The 14464-nt window shown below is 39.5% G+C and overlaps 1 protein-coding gene across 3 annotated transcripts in view; it reads right to left on the bottom strand.

The window, feature by feature from the left end:
• Window positions 1-13746, bottom strand: part of CLPX (caseinolytic mitochondrial matrix peptidase chaperone subunit X) — a 43124-nt gene extending 29378 nt beyond the window's left edge. For 2 of the 3 annotated variants that reach the window (XM_032864701.1, XM_032864702.1), the window contains exons 1-3: window positions 13475-13746; window positions 1284-1444; window positions 173-290 (exon numbers count right to left, since the gene is read on the bottom strand). In XM_032864701.1, the coding sequence (XP_032720592.1) occupies window positions 173-290; window positions 1284-1444; window positions 13475-13553 (358 nt within the window). In that variant the 5' untranslated portion in view covers window positions 13554-13746. Of the gene's footprint in view, window positions 1-172; window positions 291-1283; window positions 1445-13189; window positions 13302-13474 lie in introns of those variants that run through there. The other variant, XM_032864703.1, reaches the window with a different exon arrangement.
• Window positions 13747-14464: the final 718 nt, after the last annotated feature.

Genomic DNA, 14464 nt, shown 5'->3' with positions numbered 1-14464 from the left:
TACCACCATGCAAAGTATTACCAGTCCTGGGGATTTTTAGTTATCTGGTGAACATAAGAGAGAATCATGGGAGTTCAGAAAGAACATTACACTGGCTTATATAACTGATATATTTCTATGCAGTCTATGATTTATAGACAAGGTAGAGAAAAAGAACAGAAGCAATACTTACACACAAAGGTCTCTACATGAGTGCACAAGTCTCCACACTTAGGACACCTCAGCTGGTTTCCACCTTTCCCTGAATTCCCAGAGCCTGATTTTTTACTGCTTCCCTCACTTGCTGATTTCTAATGTTAGAAGGGGAGACAAAGAGAGAATGTCAATATTACTTTCAGACAACCATTTTACATGTAAATTAAATATAAGCAAGATAGGTTGTAATTAATCTTATAATTTTCATAATTTCTAGAATGGAATTATTAGTACAGTTTATATCTCTGCTACCATTGGTACCAAAGATCTATTTACCAGAACAATAAAACGAGTCTAGTAAACACATATATTTATCTGTATTTCTTCTTCAAATAGTATGACCCAGCATGTATAAACAGGATTTCTTTCCATGACTCAATAAACACTACGAAAAAAAAGTTCCTACAGGTAAAATACATTTCAGTGAAATTGAATTGGGAGTTATTATCATGATAAGTAGTGACTCCTAACTTCCTTGAATCTAACTTTACTCATCTCTGAAATGGGGATAATTTTACATACTTTAAAGAATCACTGTTAGGATTAAGTGTAGATATGAAAGCACCTAGCATTTTATCTTGCATATAACATTAACTCGAGTGTTAGTGAAATTCTCATAATAAAACTGATAATAATTCACTGACCTAATACAATCACCGACCATCTACTTGCTAACTACAGAGTAATCCAACATTAAGAGATAGATACCAAAAATTTTTAGGTAGAGAATGAAGTGGGGTTTATACTACCATGAATTGTTTAGAGTTGTGTGAAAGCAGGAAATGATGGCTATTCCTAATTCACTCCTACAGAGCGCTGACTGCATAGATTATTTAATGTAGCTTCTTCATTACTCTGGCGTGATAGGAATTTTACCTACTGCTGACTAAGTGCAATGCTTATAAAACTTTTATGGTTGAAACTGAAACACAAAATATAATTACATAACATTCTTCATATCATCTTATATATTTCATATTTCCTACAGATAACATAAAAACTGACAGAACAGAGAATACTATTATTACATTTAATTGCTTGAAGGAAAGAACTCAAATATGTATACAGACATCAACAAAGTTAAATACCTTATTTCCATCTCCAGAGCCATCTTTACTTATCCCATCTTTTGATGCAAAGTATGCTGGTGTTTCTGTAAAGGTTCTAAAGGGAGCTCTTCGTAGAATCTGAGTTTCAAAGGTCCCAAGCCTTCCTAAAACGGGTATATGAATGCGACCACAAGAGATACCTGGAAATACAATGAAATTTATTAGTCTACACATCAAATATTAACATGCCTTCAATAAATTCCCTGAAAACAAATGTTCCTTAAGTATAAAGGAGGTTGAAAAAGCTTTAGTTTTCACAGCAGTAGTAACAAAATGGTAGAGAAAATAGTAACACCATCAAAGGCAAAACCCCCTTAAAAATAGGCCAGACCTGGGCCTACAGATTCCAGGTAAATAAAAGTGTTTCAGTCTGGACCTGTTGCTTGGAAATGAGGAAAGACCACCCAGTTCTAACAATGAGTGGCTCTTTGAAAGTACGTGAGATAAGCAGCTCAACATCTGCCTCACCTGCAAGGGAAAAAGGCCATTTACACCCTATATTCTTATTCTTACAGTATTTCTACCAATGAAAATAAGCAACTGACATAAACTCTTAGCTGTTTCTGACTACTGGGGGTAATATATGCAACAATGAAAAGAAACTTTAAATGTTCTTTAAAAAGTTATGCACTGTTCATTAAACTATTTTAATGAAATGTTTCAATCCTATAAAAAAAAACTCAATTCAGTGAATACTGTACAACCACTATACTTTCAACTTTTTTTTTAAGATTTTGTTTATTTGACAGAGAGAGATCAGAAGTAGGCAGAGAAAGGGGGGAAGCAGGCTCCCCACTAAGCAGAGAGCCCAATATGGGGCTCCGTTCCAGGACCCTGGGACAATGACTTGAGCTGGGACCATGACCTGAGCCCGAGGCAGAGGCTTTAACCTACTGAGCCATCAGGTGCCCCTATTTTCAACTTTTTAACCTTTTACCATATTGGAAGTTAAAATTAATAAAAAGGTAAAGGTTAATCACTGACTTCTATGGCAAACTTTTTATGTAAAGGACCAGGATAATAAATATTTCCAGCTTTCTGGGCCTTGTAGTCTCAGTTCTAACTACTCTGGAACATGAAAACAAACAATATGTAAACAAACGGGTGTTGCCAGTTTTGGTCTATGGAATCAGTTGGCTGACCCCTGGTTTTTCTCATATAAATACAAAATAAACCCCTAAATAAATCAGACAGTGGCAGAAGAGTCACACTGCATACTCTAAGGCAGCATTTCCCAAGCTGATCTTTAAAAGCATGTTCCCCACACAAGAATATCAAATGGTCTTAGGTTAAACAAAATTCCACAGGTTTCAGTACTGAGTACTGTAGGGCTACTCACAACCCTGCATAAGCTAATATACATTAATGAATCTTAATGAATAGCCAAAGAAGAAAGTTTCCCAGCAGTGTATCAGAGCACGGTTAGCGGTTAGCAGGTAGTAACAAAAAGGGGGCAAGGTTTTAAAGTTGATAGTTAAATGAATTTAAAAAAAAACAATTTTATCTCCCTCATTTTACTCCCTGCAAAATTCTCAACTCAGGCTTTAAATTTTTATTTCTATACTTGTTAGGTCTTTTAAGAGATTATGCACAGATGTACACACTGTATCCAAACACAAAAACTGGTTTAAAATTATGTCCTCCAAGGGGCACCTGGGTGGCTCAGTTGGTTGAACATCTGATTCTCTACGTCAGTTCAGGTCATGATCTCAGGGTTGTGAGACTGAGCCCTGCACTGGGCTCTGCGCTGGGCATGGAGTGTAATTTAAGATTTGGTCTCTCTCCCTTCTACCCCTCTCCACTCCCTCTCCCTCTTTTTTAAAAAAAAAAAAAAAACAAAATAAATAGTGTCCTGCAAACTATTCAAAAGCAACTGCTTAGTTATATAACTGACTGACTTTATTAACTCCAGTTTTCCAACACATTTGTGTACACTGTTAGAACTAGGTTGTTTTTTTTTTAAGATTTTATTTATTTGACAGAGAGAGAGAGATCATAAGTAGGCAGTGAGGCAGGCAGAGAGAGAAGGGGAAGCAGGCTTCCCGCTGAGCAGAGAGCCCGATGTGGCGCTCCATCCCAGGACCCTGAGATCATGACCTGGGCCGACGGCAGAGGCTTAACCCACTGAGCCACCCAGGCACCCTAGAACTAGTATTTTTTTTTTTTTTTTTTAGATATTTATTGCCCTAGCATATCTCTAATCCCAAAAAACACAGAAGTAAAAACATCAAACTTATCAGGAAAGATATAAATAAATTTTCTCATCTCTATATAAATTCACAAGCAGCACTAAAAAAGGATTAAGGTTTATGACATACTAGTCCTTAATTCATAGGCTGGAAAATTTTACTTAACACTATTAAACTTGAAATTAATATCAAAAAAATAAACTACATTTGATGTTTTTCTTAAGTGATGTTTTCAAAAAACATTTCAAATTTTCTCAAGTGTAACATTTCCTTTTTTTTTTTTTTGCAGTAAATGATAGCCATTACTCTTATTAGAATGAGATTTAAGGTAGTTCATGAATTTTAAGCTACACATTAATGTTTTTCAAAGGACATAGTATGGTTTAAAGACCATGTCAATCTAAAAAGCAAATCTAGAAACAGTAATGGGGGAAAGAATAGATGAAATCAAGAATGGATACTTAACGGACACTAAGGCTGGGTGATGGGTATTTAGGTGTCCCTTGTTCTATTTTGTGTGTGTTTGAAAACATCCATAAATTATGGGATACTACTCAGCCATCAAAAAAATGAAATCCTGCCATTTGCAACAACATGGGTAGAACTAGAGAGTATTATGCAAATTGAAATAAGTCAATCAGAGAAACACAATTATCACATGATCTCACTCATGTGTGGAATTTAAGAAACAAAAAAGAGGGTCATAGGGGAAGGGAGGAAAAAATAAAACAAGACAAAACCAGAGAGAGAGACAAACTCTAAGAAACTCTTAATCATAGAAAACAAACTGAATGGGGCACCTGGGTGGCTCAGTTCATTAAGCGTCTGCCTTCAGCTCAGGTCATGATCCCAGGAGCCCAGCATCAGGCTCTCTGCTCAGCGGGAAGCCTGCTTTTCCCTCTCCCACTCCCCCTGCTTATATTCCCTCTGTTGATGTCTCTCTGTCAAATAAATAAAATATAAAAAATTTTTAAAAATTAAAAAAAGGAGACAAACTGAAGGTTGCTGGAAGGGAGGGAGGTGGGAAGATGAGGTAACTGGGTGATAAACATTAAGGACACAATGTAATGGGCACTGGGTATTACGTAGGAGTGTTGAATCAATGACCTCTACACCTCTGAAACCAATACATTATATGTTAAAGGAATTCAAATTTTTTAAAAATGGAAAAAAAGAAAATATCCATAAATCAGTACGAATGGCAGAATAATTATAATCTATGTAACAAATGTAACTTTTTATTGAATGTTTACAATGTATTCACAAAGAAAACTACAATTACAACAAGCTTTACATAAGACTATTTGCACTTGGATGTTTTAGAATAAAACTTAACCCTGGTATGCCTGGATGGCTCAGTCCATTAAGCATCTGCCTTTGGCTTCGGTCATGATCCCAGGGGCCCAGGATGGAGACGCAAACCGGGCTCCTTGCTTAGCAGGGAGCCTGCTTCTCCCTCTGCCTGCTGCTCCCCCCTTCTTGTGTGCACGCGCTCTCTCTGACAAATAAATAAAATCTTAAAAAATCAATCAATAAATAAAATTTAATTCTAAAGTATCACAGTGTATTATATCCCATTTACAAAAAATGTATCTTTCAAAACACTGTTTATCAATTTACAATATCTAATGTTATTAGAAAATAAGCTGAAAGGAAATTATCTTCAGGAATTTAAGAGAAATAAAAATTATGAACATGATCCTTTTAAAGTCTACTTATTCTGAATAGAAAAAAAAAAATTAGTGCGCTTTCCCCCTCTCCCTGCTCATGTTCTCTCTCTCACTCACTCTTTCAAATAGACAAAATCTTTAAAAAAAAATTTCTTTGCTAGCCCTGATGCAGTTTTAACATTCTATAATCTATGGGCTGTACCAAGAAGATGCCATAAATACTACACCTGTGCTTCTCAAACTTGAGCATGCACCAGAATTACCTGGAGAGCTTGTTAAAATAAAGCAGACTGCAAAAAAACAAAACAAAACAAACAAAAAAACAGACTGCAAGAAATATTCCCTGGTTCTGACTCAGAATGTCTGAAGTTGGACCAAAGAATTTATTTCTAACAAACTGCCAGGTTATACTAATGATGATGGTCTGGGCACCACTTTTTTTTTTTTTAAGATTTATTTATTTTAGGGTGGCTGGGTGTCTCAGTCATTGGGCATCTGCCTTAAGCCTGGGTTGTGATCCCGGAGTCCTGGGATTGAGCCCCGAATAGGGCTCCCTATTCTACGGGGAGCCTGTTTCTCCCTTCCCTGCTTGTGTTCCCTCTCTGTCTCTCTTTGTCAAATAAATAAATAAAAATCTTAAAAAAAAAAAAAAAAGATTTATTTATTTTAGAAAGAGAAAGCATGGTGAGGGGCAGAGGGAGAGGCAGAGAAAGAATCTCAAGCAGACTCCCCAGTGAGCACGGAACCCCACAAGGGGATCAATCTACAACCCTGAGATCACGACCTGAGCCAAAACACAAGAGTCGGACACTCAACCAACTGAATCACCCAAGCAACCTTGGGAACCACAATCAATCAATCAACCAATCAATCAATCCATCTATCTATCTGACAGAGGGAGAGCACGCACACACAGTGGGGGAGCGGCAGGCAGCGGGAGAAGCAGGGTCCCCGCCAAACAAGAAGCCTGACACTGGGCTTGATCCCAGACTGCAGGATCATGACCTGAGCCAAAGGCAGACACCCAACCGTTTGAGCCACCTAGCTGTCCCAGGGAACTACACTTTTTAAACCACCATACTGAACAGTTTAAATGATTACTCACTAAGGCTATATAATCTTCACAGAAATCACTGTAGTTATTAGGAGTTTGAAACATTTTTTGTGCCATGAACTCCTTTGGGAGTCTGGTAAAGTGTATGGATGGACCCCTTCTCAAAATATATGTTTTTAAATGTACAGAATAAAATACATAACAAAGGAAACCAATTTGAAGTAGTTATCAAAATATTTTTAAAATATGCTTTTTGCCAACATCATACTCAATGGTGAAAAACTAAGAGCTTTTCCCCTAAGGTGATGTCCACTCTTACCACTTTTATTCAACACAGTACTGGAAGTCCTAGCTGTAGCAATTTGACAACATAAAGAAATAAAAGGCATCCAAACTGGTAAGAAAGTAAAACTCTATCTGCAGATGACATGATACTAAATATAGAGAACTCTGAAGACTGCACCAAAAAGCTAGAACTGATAAATGAATTCAGTAAAGTCACAGGATACTAAATCAATGTACAGAAATCTGCTGTAGCCCTCCCTGTATGCTAAAAAATGAAGCAGCAGGGGTGCCTGCGTGGTTCAGTTGGTTAAATGTCTGCCTTCAGTTTGAGTCACGATCCCAGGGTCCTGGCATGGGGCCCTTCACCAGGTTCCCTGCTTATCAAGGAGCCTGCTTCTTCCTCTCCTGCTCCCCTGCCACCATCAAAATAAGTAAATAAAATCTTTGGGGGAAAAAAAAAGCAGCAGAAAGTTTAATTAAAAAAAAAAATCCCATTTACAATTGCACCAAAAACAATGAAATATCTAGGAATAAACTTAACCAAAGAGGTGAAAAGACCTATACTCTGAAAACTATAAAACACTTATGGGTTGGAAGAATACTATTAAAACATCCATACTACCCCAAAGCAATCCACAGATTTAACGCAATCCCTATCAAAATATCAACAGCATTTTTCAAAGAACTAGGACAAACAATCCTAAAATTTATGTGGAACCACAAAAGACCCCAAATACCCAAAGAAATCTTAAAAAAGAAAAAGAAAACTGGAGGTATCACAATTCCAAACTTTAAGTTATACTACAAAGCTGCAGTAATTAAAACAGTATGGAACTGACATAAAAACAAATACTTAGATCAATATGGAAAACCCAGAAATAAACCCAAATTATATGGTCAATTAATCTTCAATAAAGCAGGAATGAACACAAAATGGGAAAAAGACAGTCAACAAATGGTATTGGGAAAACTGGACAGCAACACTTGAGAGAATGAAACTGGGCCACTTTCTTTCACCATACACAAAAGTAAATTCAAAATGGATTAAACACTTAAATGTGAGACCTGAAACCATAAAAATCCTTGAAGAGAGCACAAGCAATAATTTCTCTGACATTCTCTAGATATGTCTCCTGAGGCAAGGGAAATAAAAGCAAAACTAAACTATTGGGACTACATCAAAATAAAAGTTTCTGCACAGTGAAGGAAATAATCAACAAAACTAAAAGGCAACCTGCTGAATGGGAGAAGATTTTCATTCCCAAATCACATACCGATAAAAGGTTAGTACCTAAAATATATAAAGAACAGATACAACTCAAGACTCTAAAAATAAATAATCCAATTTAAAAATGGGCAGAAAAGGGGTGCCTGGGTGGCTCAGTGGGTTAAAGCCTCTGCCTTCGGCTCAGGTCATGATTCCAGGGTCCTGGGATGGAGCCCCACATTGGGCTCTCTGATCAGCGGGGAGCCTGCTTTAGTGGGGAGGCTGCTTCCCCTCTCTCTCTGCCTACTTGTGATCTCTGTCAAATAAATGAATAATTAAAAAATTAAATTAAATTTTTAAAATGGGCAAAACACATGAACAGACATTTCTCCAAAGAAGACATCCAGATGGCCAATACACACACAAAAAGATGCTCCATATAAGTCATCATTAGGGAAAATAAATAAAAACTGCAATGAGATCACTTCACAACTGTCAAATGTCTAAAATCAAAACACAAGAAAACTACAGGCATTAGCAAAGATTTGGAGAAAAGGAACCCTCTTACGCTGCTGGTAGAAATACAAACCGGTACAGCCACTGTGGAAAACAGTATGCAGTTTCCTCAAAAAATTAAAAATAGCACTACCCTATGATCCAGTACCCACTACTACTGGGTGTTTACCCAAAAAATGCAAGGACACTAATTCAAAGGGATATATGCACCCCGAGTTTTATTGTAGCACTATTTACAATAACCAAACTATGAAAGTAGCCCAAGTGTCCAACAATAGATGAATGGATAAAGAGGGTGACCTGAGCCAAAGGCTCATGCATAACAGACTGTGCCTCCCAGATGCCCCCTTAACAGCTTTTTAAATAACTACCATGATCTCAAAGTAGTGTAAAGTATACACAACAGTACCTTGAGATATGCACGACTGTAATGTGGTAAGAAAATATCTGTGATTTTGATTGGTGACAAATTCAGATACTGCAAATACTACTGTGGGTTGTTGCCTCCATTCAAAATTGGAGGAAATGCTACATTCAGTTAGTGATTAGTGAAAATAAAATTAACAACTTCTAAATTCTATCCCTCTGGACACACTGGAGGCCTGTGAACCTCAGGAGAAAAACCCCTATAATAAAAGGGAAGTACTTCTGTAAAGTATATTTCGAAAGAATAGTTGGCAGCAACAAGAGAAGATGGTTAAAAACTAAACCATTTACAAAACTTTTGTCATAAAAATAAAACATTTTCATTCTGAGTTTTAGAGCAGCTGTTTTTATATTTTATTTTATTTTATCTTAAAGATTTTACTTATTTGACAGACAGAGATCACAAGAAGGCAGAGAGGCAGGCAGAGAAAGAGAGAGAGAGAGAGAGAGAGAGAAGCAGGCTCCCTGCTGAGCAGAAAGCCAGATGTGGGGCTTGATCCTAGGACCCTGGGGATCATGACCTGAGCTGAAGGCAGAAGCTTTAACCCACTGAGCCACCCAGGTGCCCCAAGCAGCCATTTTTAAAAAGAAAAACGAGAATAAGGTACATTGATTTTAGGGCTATTAAGAACTAGGAAAGTAATTTATTCAACTTTTAAATATTTGAATTCCTATATTCAACCTTAAACTAAGCATTCTCTAAAAAACAGGGGCGCTGGGGTGGCTCAGTTGGTTAAGCATCTGCCTTTGGCTCAGGTAATGATCCCATGGTACTGGGATAGAGACCCGGTCAGGCTCCCGCTCAGGGATAAATTGGCTTCTCCCTCTGCCTCTGCCTGTTCCCCCTACCCACTCATGCTCTCTTTCTCTCTCTCTCTTAAATAAATAAAAATCTTTAAAATAAAAATTAAAAAATAAAAACATAAAAAAAGATTCAACTTAAAAGATGAACTGACCTTTAAATTTTAGAAATAGAGCTAATGAAAAATTTTAAGTTACCATCTTTTTGAAGTGACAGTATTTAAGTGTATAATAATTGATGAAATGGCAAATCAAGTTAAATGCTTGCTTAACCACCTGGCCTCTAACTTCTAACAAAAATTGAAAAAAAATTCAACAACAAAAAAATAATGCCAGCAACTTACAAGCTTATTGCTTTTATTAATTTCAAATTTTCATTTGATTTTAATTTTTTTAAAGATTTATTTATTTGACAGATCACAAGTAGTCAGAGAGGCAGGCAGAGAGAGAGAGGAGGAAGCAGGCTTCCCACTGCACAGAGAGCTGGACTCGGGGCTGGATCCCGGGACCCTGAGACCATGACCTGAGCCAAAGGCAGAGGCTTTAACCCACTGAGCCACCCAGGCACCCCTCAAATTTTCACTTTATGACCAAGTTATTATTTCCTGAATTCTGAATACTTTTTAAATGATATATGTATTTTTAAAGATTTATCTGCAAGAGAGAATGCACATGTGCTGAGGGTGGGGGAGGGGACTGGGCAGAGGGAGAGAATCTCAAGCAAATTCCAACTTGGGCCTTGATTTCACCATGCTGAGATCATGATCTGAACCAAAACCAAGGGAGAGATGCTCAACCGACTGAGTGACCCAGGCACCCCTGAGGACTTCTGAATGAAGAAAAATAACATCACTCCTGTAATAGCTTTCCTCAAGTTCAAAAATGTTTGATGAGTTTTCACTAAAGCTAGTCTGCTGGTCTGAAAAGGAATATGCCAAGAAAAGAGAAATGTTTAAGAAATAGTTCGCAGGGGTGCATGGGTGGTCATTCAGTTAAGTGGCTCCCTTCAGTTCTGGTCTTAATCTCAGGGTCCTGGGATGGAGCTCTGCTCCATCATGCTCCCTGCTCAGTGGGGAGTCTGCTTCTCCCTTTCCCTTTGCCCTTCCCACCTGCTTGTGCTGGCTCTCCCTCTCTAATAAATAAATAAAGTCTTAAAAAAAAAAGTTTGCAACTGCAGAAATAAAGATGCACTATCATTTATTCACTTTGCCTTATTTAAATTCATACTGTATTTAACAAAAGAGAGAGACTTAAAATCTGGCTAAAAGCTGTCAAGGTAGGCACATTACACAACTATCATGAAAATTATGGACATCAACATGTTTGAGCATCTTCACATCTTCACTTACACCCTCACGAGGTGACACCCTTTCACTGGACATGGACAGAACAGAGCCAAAAATCAAGGGAGTTACATGTGATTCCACACTTCTCACAACCAAATTCAGACCAACTACTATCATTCAGAATTTTGCAAATGGAATCAAGCATTTCTAAATGTACATATTTAGAATGCAAATTTACATATATGAAAAATGCATTAAAATACATACATACTTATACATATGTACAAAAATACATACAGATTGAAAAGTATCAGAAATTTGGGTAGACAAAATATTTAAAGTTTCTACTGTACTATAGGTTTCATATTCAATGAGAACAGTAGGAAAACACATTAAATTGAAGATACACATAGCCAACCAGGAAAAGAAAACATCCTGTATCAAGCATGACAATTTACCAAATAATTTTTCAAACTACCATTTAAAAACTTTAAAGTCTAAGGTGCCTGGGTGGTTCAACTGGTTCAGCAACTGCCTTCAGCTCAGGTCATGATCCCAGAACCCTGGGATCAAGACCCACAACGGGCTCCCTGCTCTGCCTCCACAGGGAGCCTGCTCCACCCTCTGACCCTCTCCCCTTTCATGTTCTTTCTCACTCTGTCAAATAAATTTTTAAAAAACTTAAAAAAATTTTCTTTTTAAGTCTAACAAATGGAAATAGAGAATAGCACTACACTTCAAGAGAGGTCTGAAATCTTATTTTTACTTCATTGTATAATTTCATGGTATAAGACTACTTTGATTAAATTTTTTCTTTACCTATATTATATTGCTAAAATTCTTAACTCTATAAGAATAACAAACTAGCTAAAGTTCAATTCTGATTTTTCTTTCTCTTTTGCCTCTCTTCCTCTTTTCAAGAATCCTAAATAAAAATAACCTTCCTGGAGTTTTTTAACCTTAAAGAAAATTATTTCTATATCGCAGACTAGTTTACACTTTAAGAGTTTCTACTATGGACAATAAACATTTTACGTTAATGAAGCCCTGAAAAACTCTTAAATCAATGTGAAAACCATTTGCTGTTTCACTGTTATATAAAAATATTAAATTCCACAATGATATGAAGTAATGTCCCACATTTTAAGCTTAATTTACAGCAGACACAATGGTTCAATATTTCTGAAAACTTCTGACAAACTTATAATAATAGATGATCATATCTAAAGCCATTAAATTGTGTTGCTTCACCTAATAATACATTAAATTTTTAAATCAGTGGCTGTTCTGAAAATAAAAGAATTACCACACACCCCCTATGATTCAATTTTATGGCACAACTCACTGCAACAGATAAAGAACTCTGTCAAAGAAGTCTTCCCTGTCCAAACGGAACACAAACACACTTTACCCACTTCTAGAAATGATATTATTCTTTGCCTACTTCTGTAGATTTTAAACTTGCAAATGAGGACATGTTAACCACTCTATCTCCAGCACCAAAACAGGGCCCAGTACATAGTAGAGTCCCAAAAAAAGATGTCAAATAAATGAATTTAAATGTCACTTTCAAACGGTTTCAACCCAAATTCCTGGAATAAAGACATCTGGTTGTTCAGGTTTAACAATGTCTTGAAACTAAACACTACTTTTCTGTATTACTTTACAAATGCTTCTGCCCACATTACTTTATTTAATCCCGCTTTGTGAACTAAACTGTCCCAAAATACACCTTTAGTAAATGCTAAGGGCATTTATATTAACCTAAAATACAGGAAAATGGGATTTTTTAATTTATCCAAACATCCTAAATTGACAAGCCAAAATAAAACGAATTTGTCTAAAAGTGATTACATCTAGCCTCTAGTCTGATATTCATAGATCTGGGGAAGAGGAAAATGGTTTCTTTTCCGGAATCTCTTGGCTGGGAAGACACTGTTTAACAGCTCCTGATCAACAGGATGACACTGTTTAACAGCTCCTGATCAACAGAAAGTAAAGGTAAACAAGCGCCACACTTAATAAACTATATCGGTCCGTCAAGTTGGGAAAACCGGCCAAAGACTGCTGAGACATTTAAGTACTTCAAAAACAGTTTCTGCGGAAATTTCCCCAGTCACCCCGGCCGCTTCCTTGCGGGCCGCGAGGTTTCCCCGGCGCCGAGAGGGTTGGTTGTAAGCCCTGCTTATGCCCCGGCGTAAGCGGCCGCACAATGACAGTGACACGGTGGCTCTCGCGCGGCCTGCGCCCAGGACAGCCGGCTCGACGCCCCGCCAGGGGCGCCCCAACAGTAGCAGCCCCTCACCCGAGTCCTTCCCGGAGCACCCGACAGGCCGGAAGGGAACCTGGCCCGACTCCGCAGGAGAAGCCACCGCCGGGCTGGGAGGCAGTAGCCGGCGGACCTCCGAGTAGGGTGTGGGGACACTTTTTAACGAAAGGAGCATTTCGTGCCTCTTCCAGGGTTTCTGCTAAGTGGCCACATTCCGGCCCCAAAGTCAAGAGGCCTGAATGCGCGCGGGCGGGGGAGCACAAGGGATTTACTTCAAATCTGAGAACCAGCTGCCCCAGAGGCTGGCAAAGCCCCATCCCACGAGGAAGGCGGGGGAGCAGGCGAAAAGCCGCGCGTCCCCTCACACCCTCAGGGTGGGGCCAGCCTCCTGCCCTCCCCGGGATCCCCCCCCGCGGGCGGTATACTCGCGGGCCACTACTGGCTCAGGTGAGGGACTACTTCGTTACCTCTTTGCGCGGAGGCCAGCGAAGAGCTGATGAGCCGCGCTGCGGCCGTGCCGCAAGTACAAGCGCCGCAGCCGGACATCTCCGCTGGGCCTAGGCCGGGGCTTTGCCCCCTGTTGCCCTCCGGGTCTCAGTGGCCCGACTCCTTTACGCAGGGCGCACTAACTTGGCTCCGGACCCTCCCGCCGACCCTAGACTCAGTGCAGAGTTCACCCGTCTCGCAGCCAGGCCTTCGCGCTCTTCGTGCCCGACTGCCGTCTACTCAGTAGACACTTAACCCCCCCTCCCTCCCTCCCTTCCCCTCCTCCTTCCCCCCCCACCCCCCGTCCGCCTACCGGGCCCGGGGAGCGTGCGCGCGCCTGCGTCCTAGGCCTAGGGAGGGGGCGTGAGCACGCTCTGCGTGTACATGCGTGATACACCGAAGAGCGGCGAGGGGAAGGGGGCGGTGACGTGGGCGCCAATGAGCTTGTTACGGCTGGCGGCCAGCCCCAATTGGGACAACTACAATTCCCGACATGCAATTCTCCCAGAAAGTCCACTTATCCCAACATCGAAAAATAAGCTAAGGTCGCTCGGAGATGCATGCTGGGAGTTGTAGTCCCAACTGGTCGCGGTCAGTCCCCGCCTTTTTCGGTTGGTAGCGGGGGAAGGTCAAAGTGAGACCGCTGGCTTAGTCAGCCCCAGTACTCTTCAATATCCTTTGGCTGCTGCTAGATGCTTCAGATTCAATAAGTTCCTTCCCCTGGGGATTCCACATCTTACGTACCTTATCTTCTCCTTCTCTTTAGTTTTCTCACTTGTAACATAGAAGCGGTATTTTTACTTATTCCCTCGAAGTACAGCTGTTGGGTGACAGCTCTCTTGTTCTTTCAAGCCAAGTGGTGATAACTCTTTCAGCTGTAGCTAGTCCCTGCGTGCTTTATGATTCTATGTCGGTTCCTTTAAGGGTTCAACCTGACCACACCCTGTTAAATAGTTCTCTTACCCTTTGGA

This window comes from Lontra canadensis, unplaced genomic scaffold (genome assembly GCF_010015895.1).
Source record: "Lontra canadensis isolate GAN:19392208 unplaced genomic scaffold, GSC_riverotter_1.0 scaffold28, whole genome shotgun sequence".
NCBI classification, from domain to species: Eukaryota; Metazoa; Chordata; class Mammalia; order Carnivora; family Mustelidae; genus Lontra; species Lontra canadensis.
This window is presented reverse-complemented; position numbering and strand designations above follow the sequence as displayed.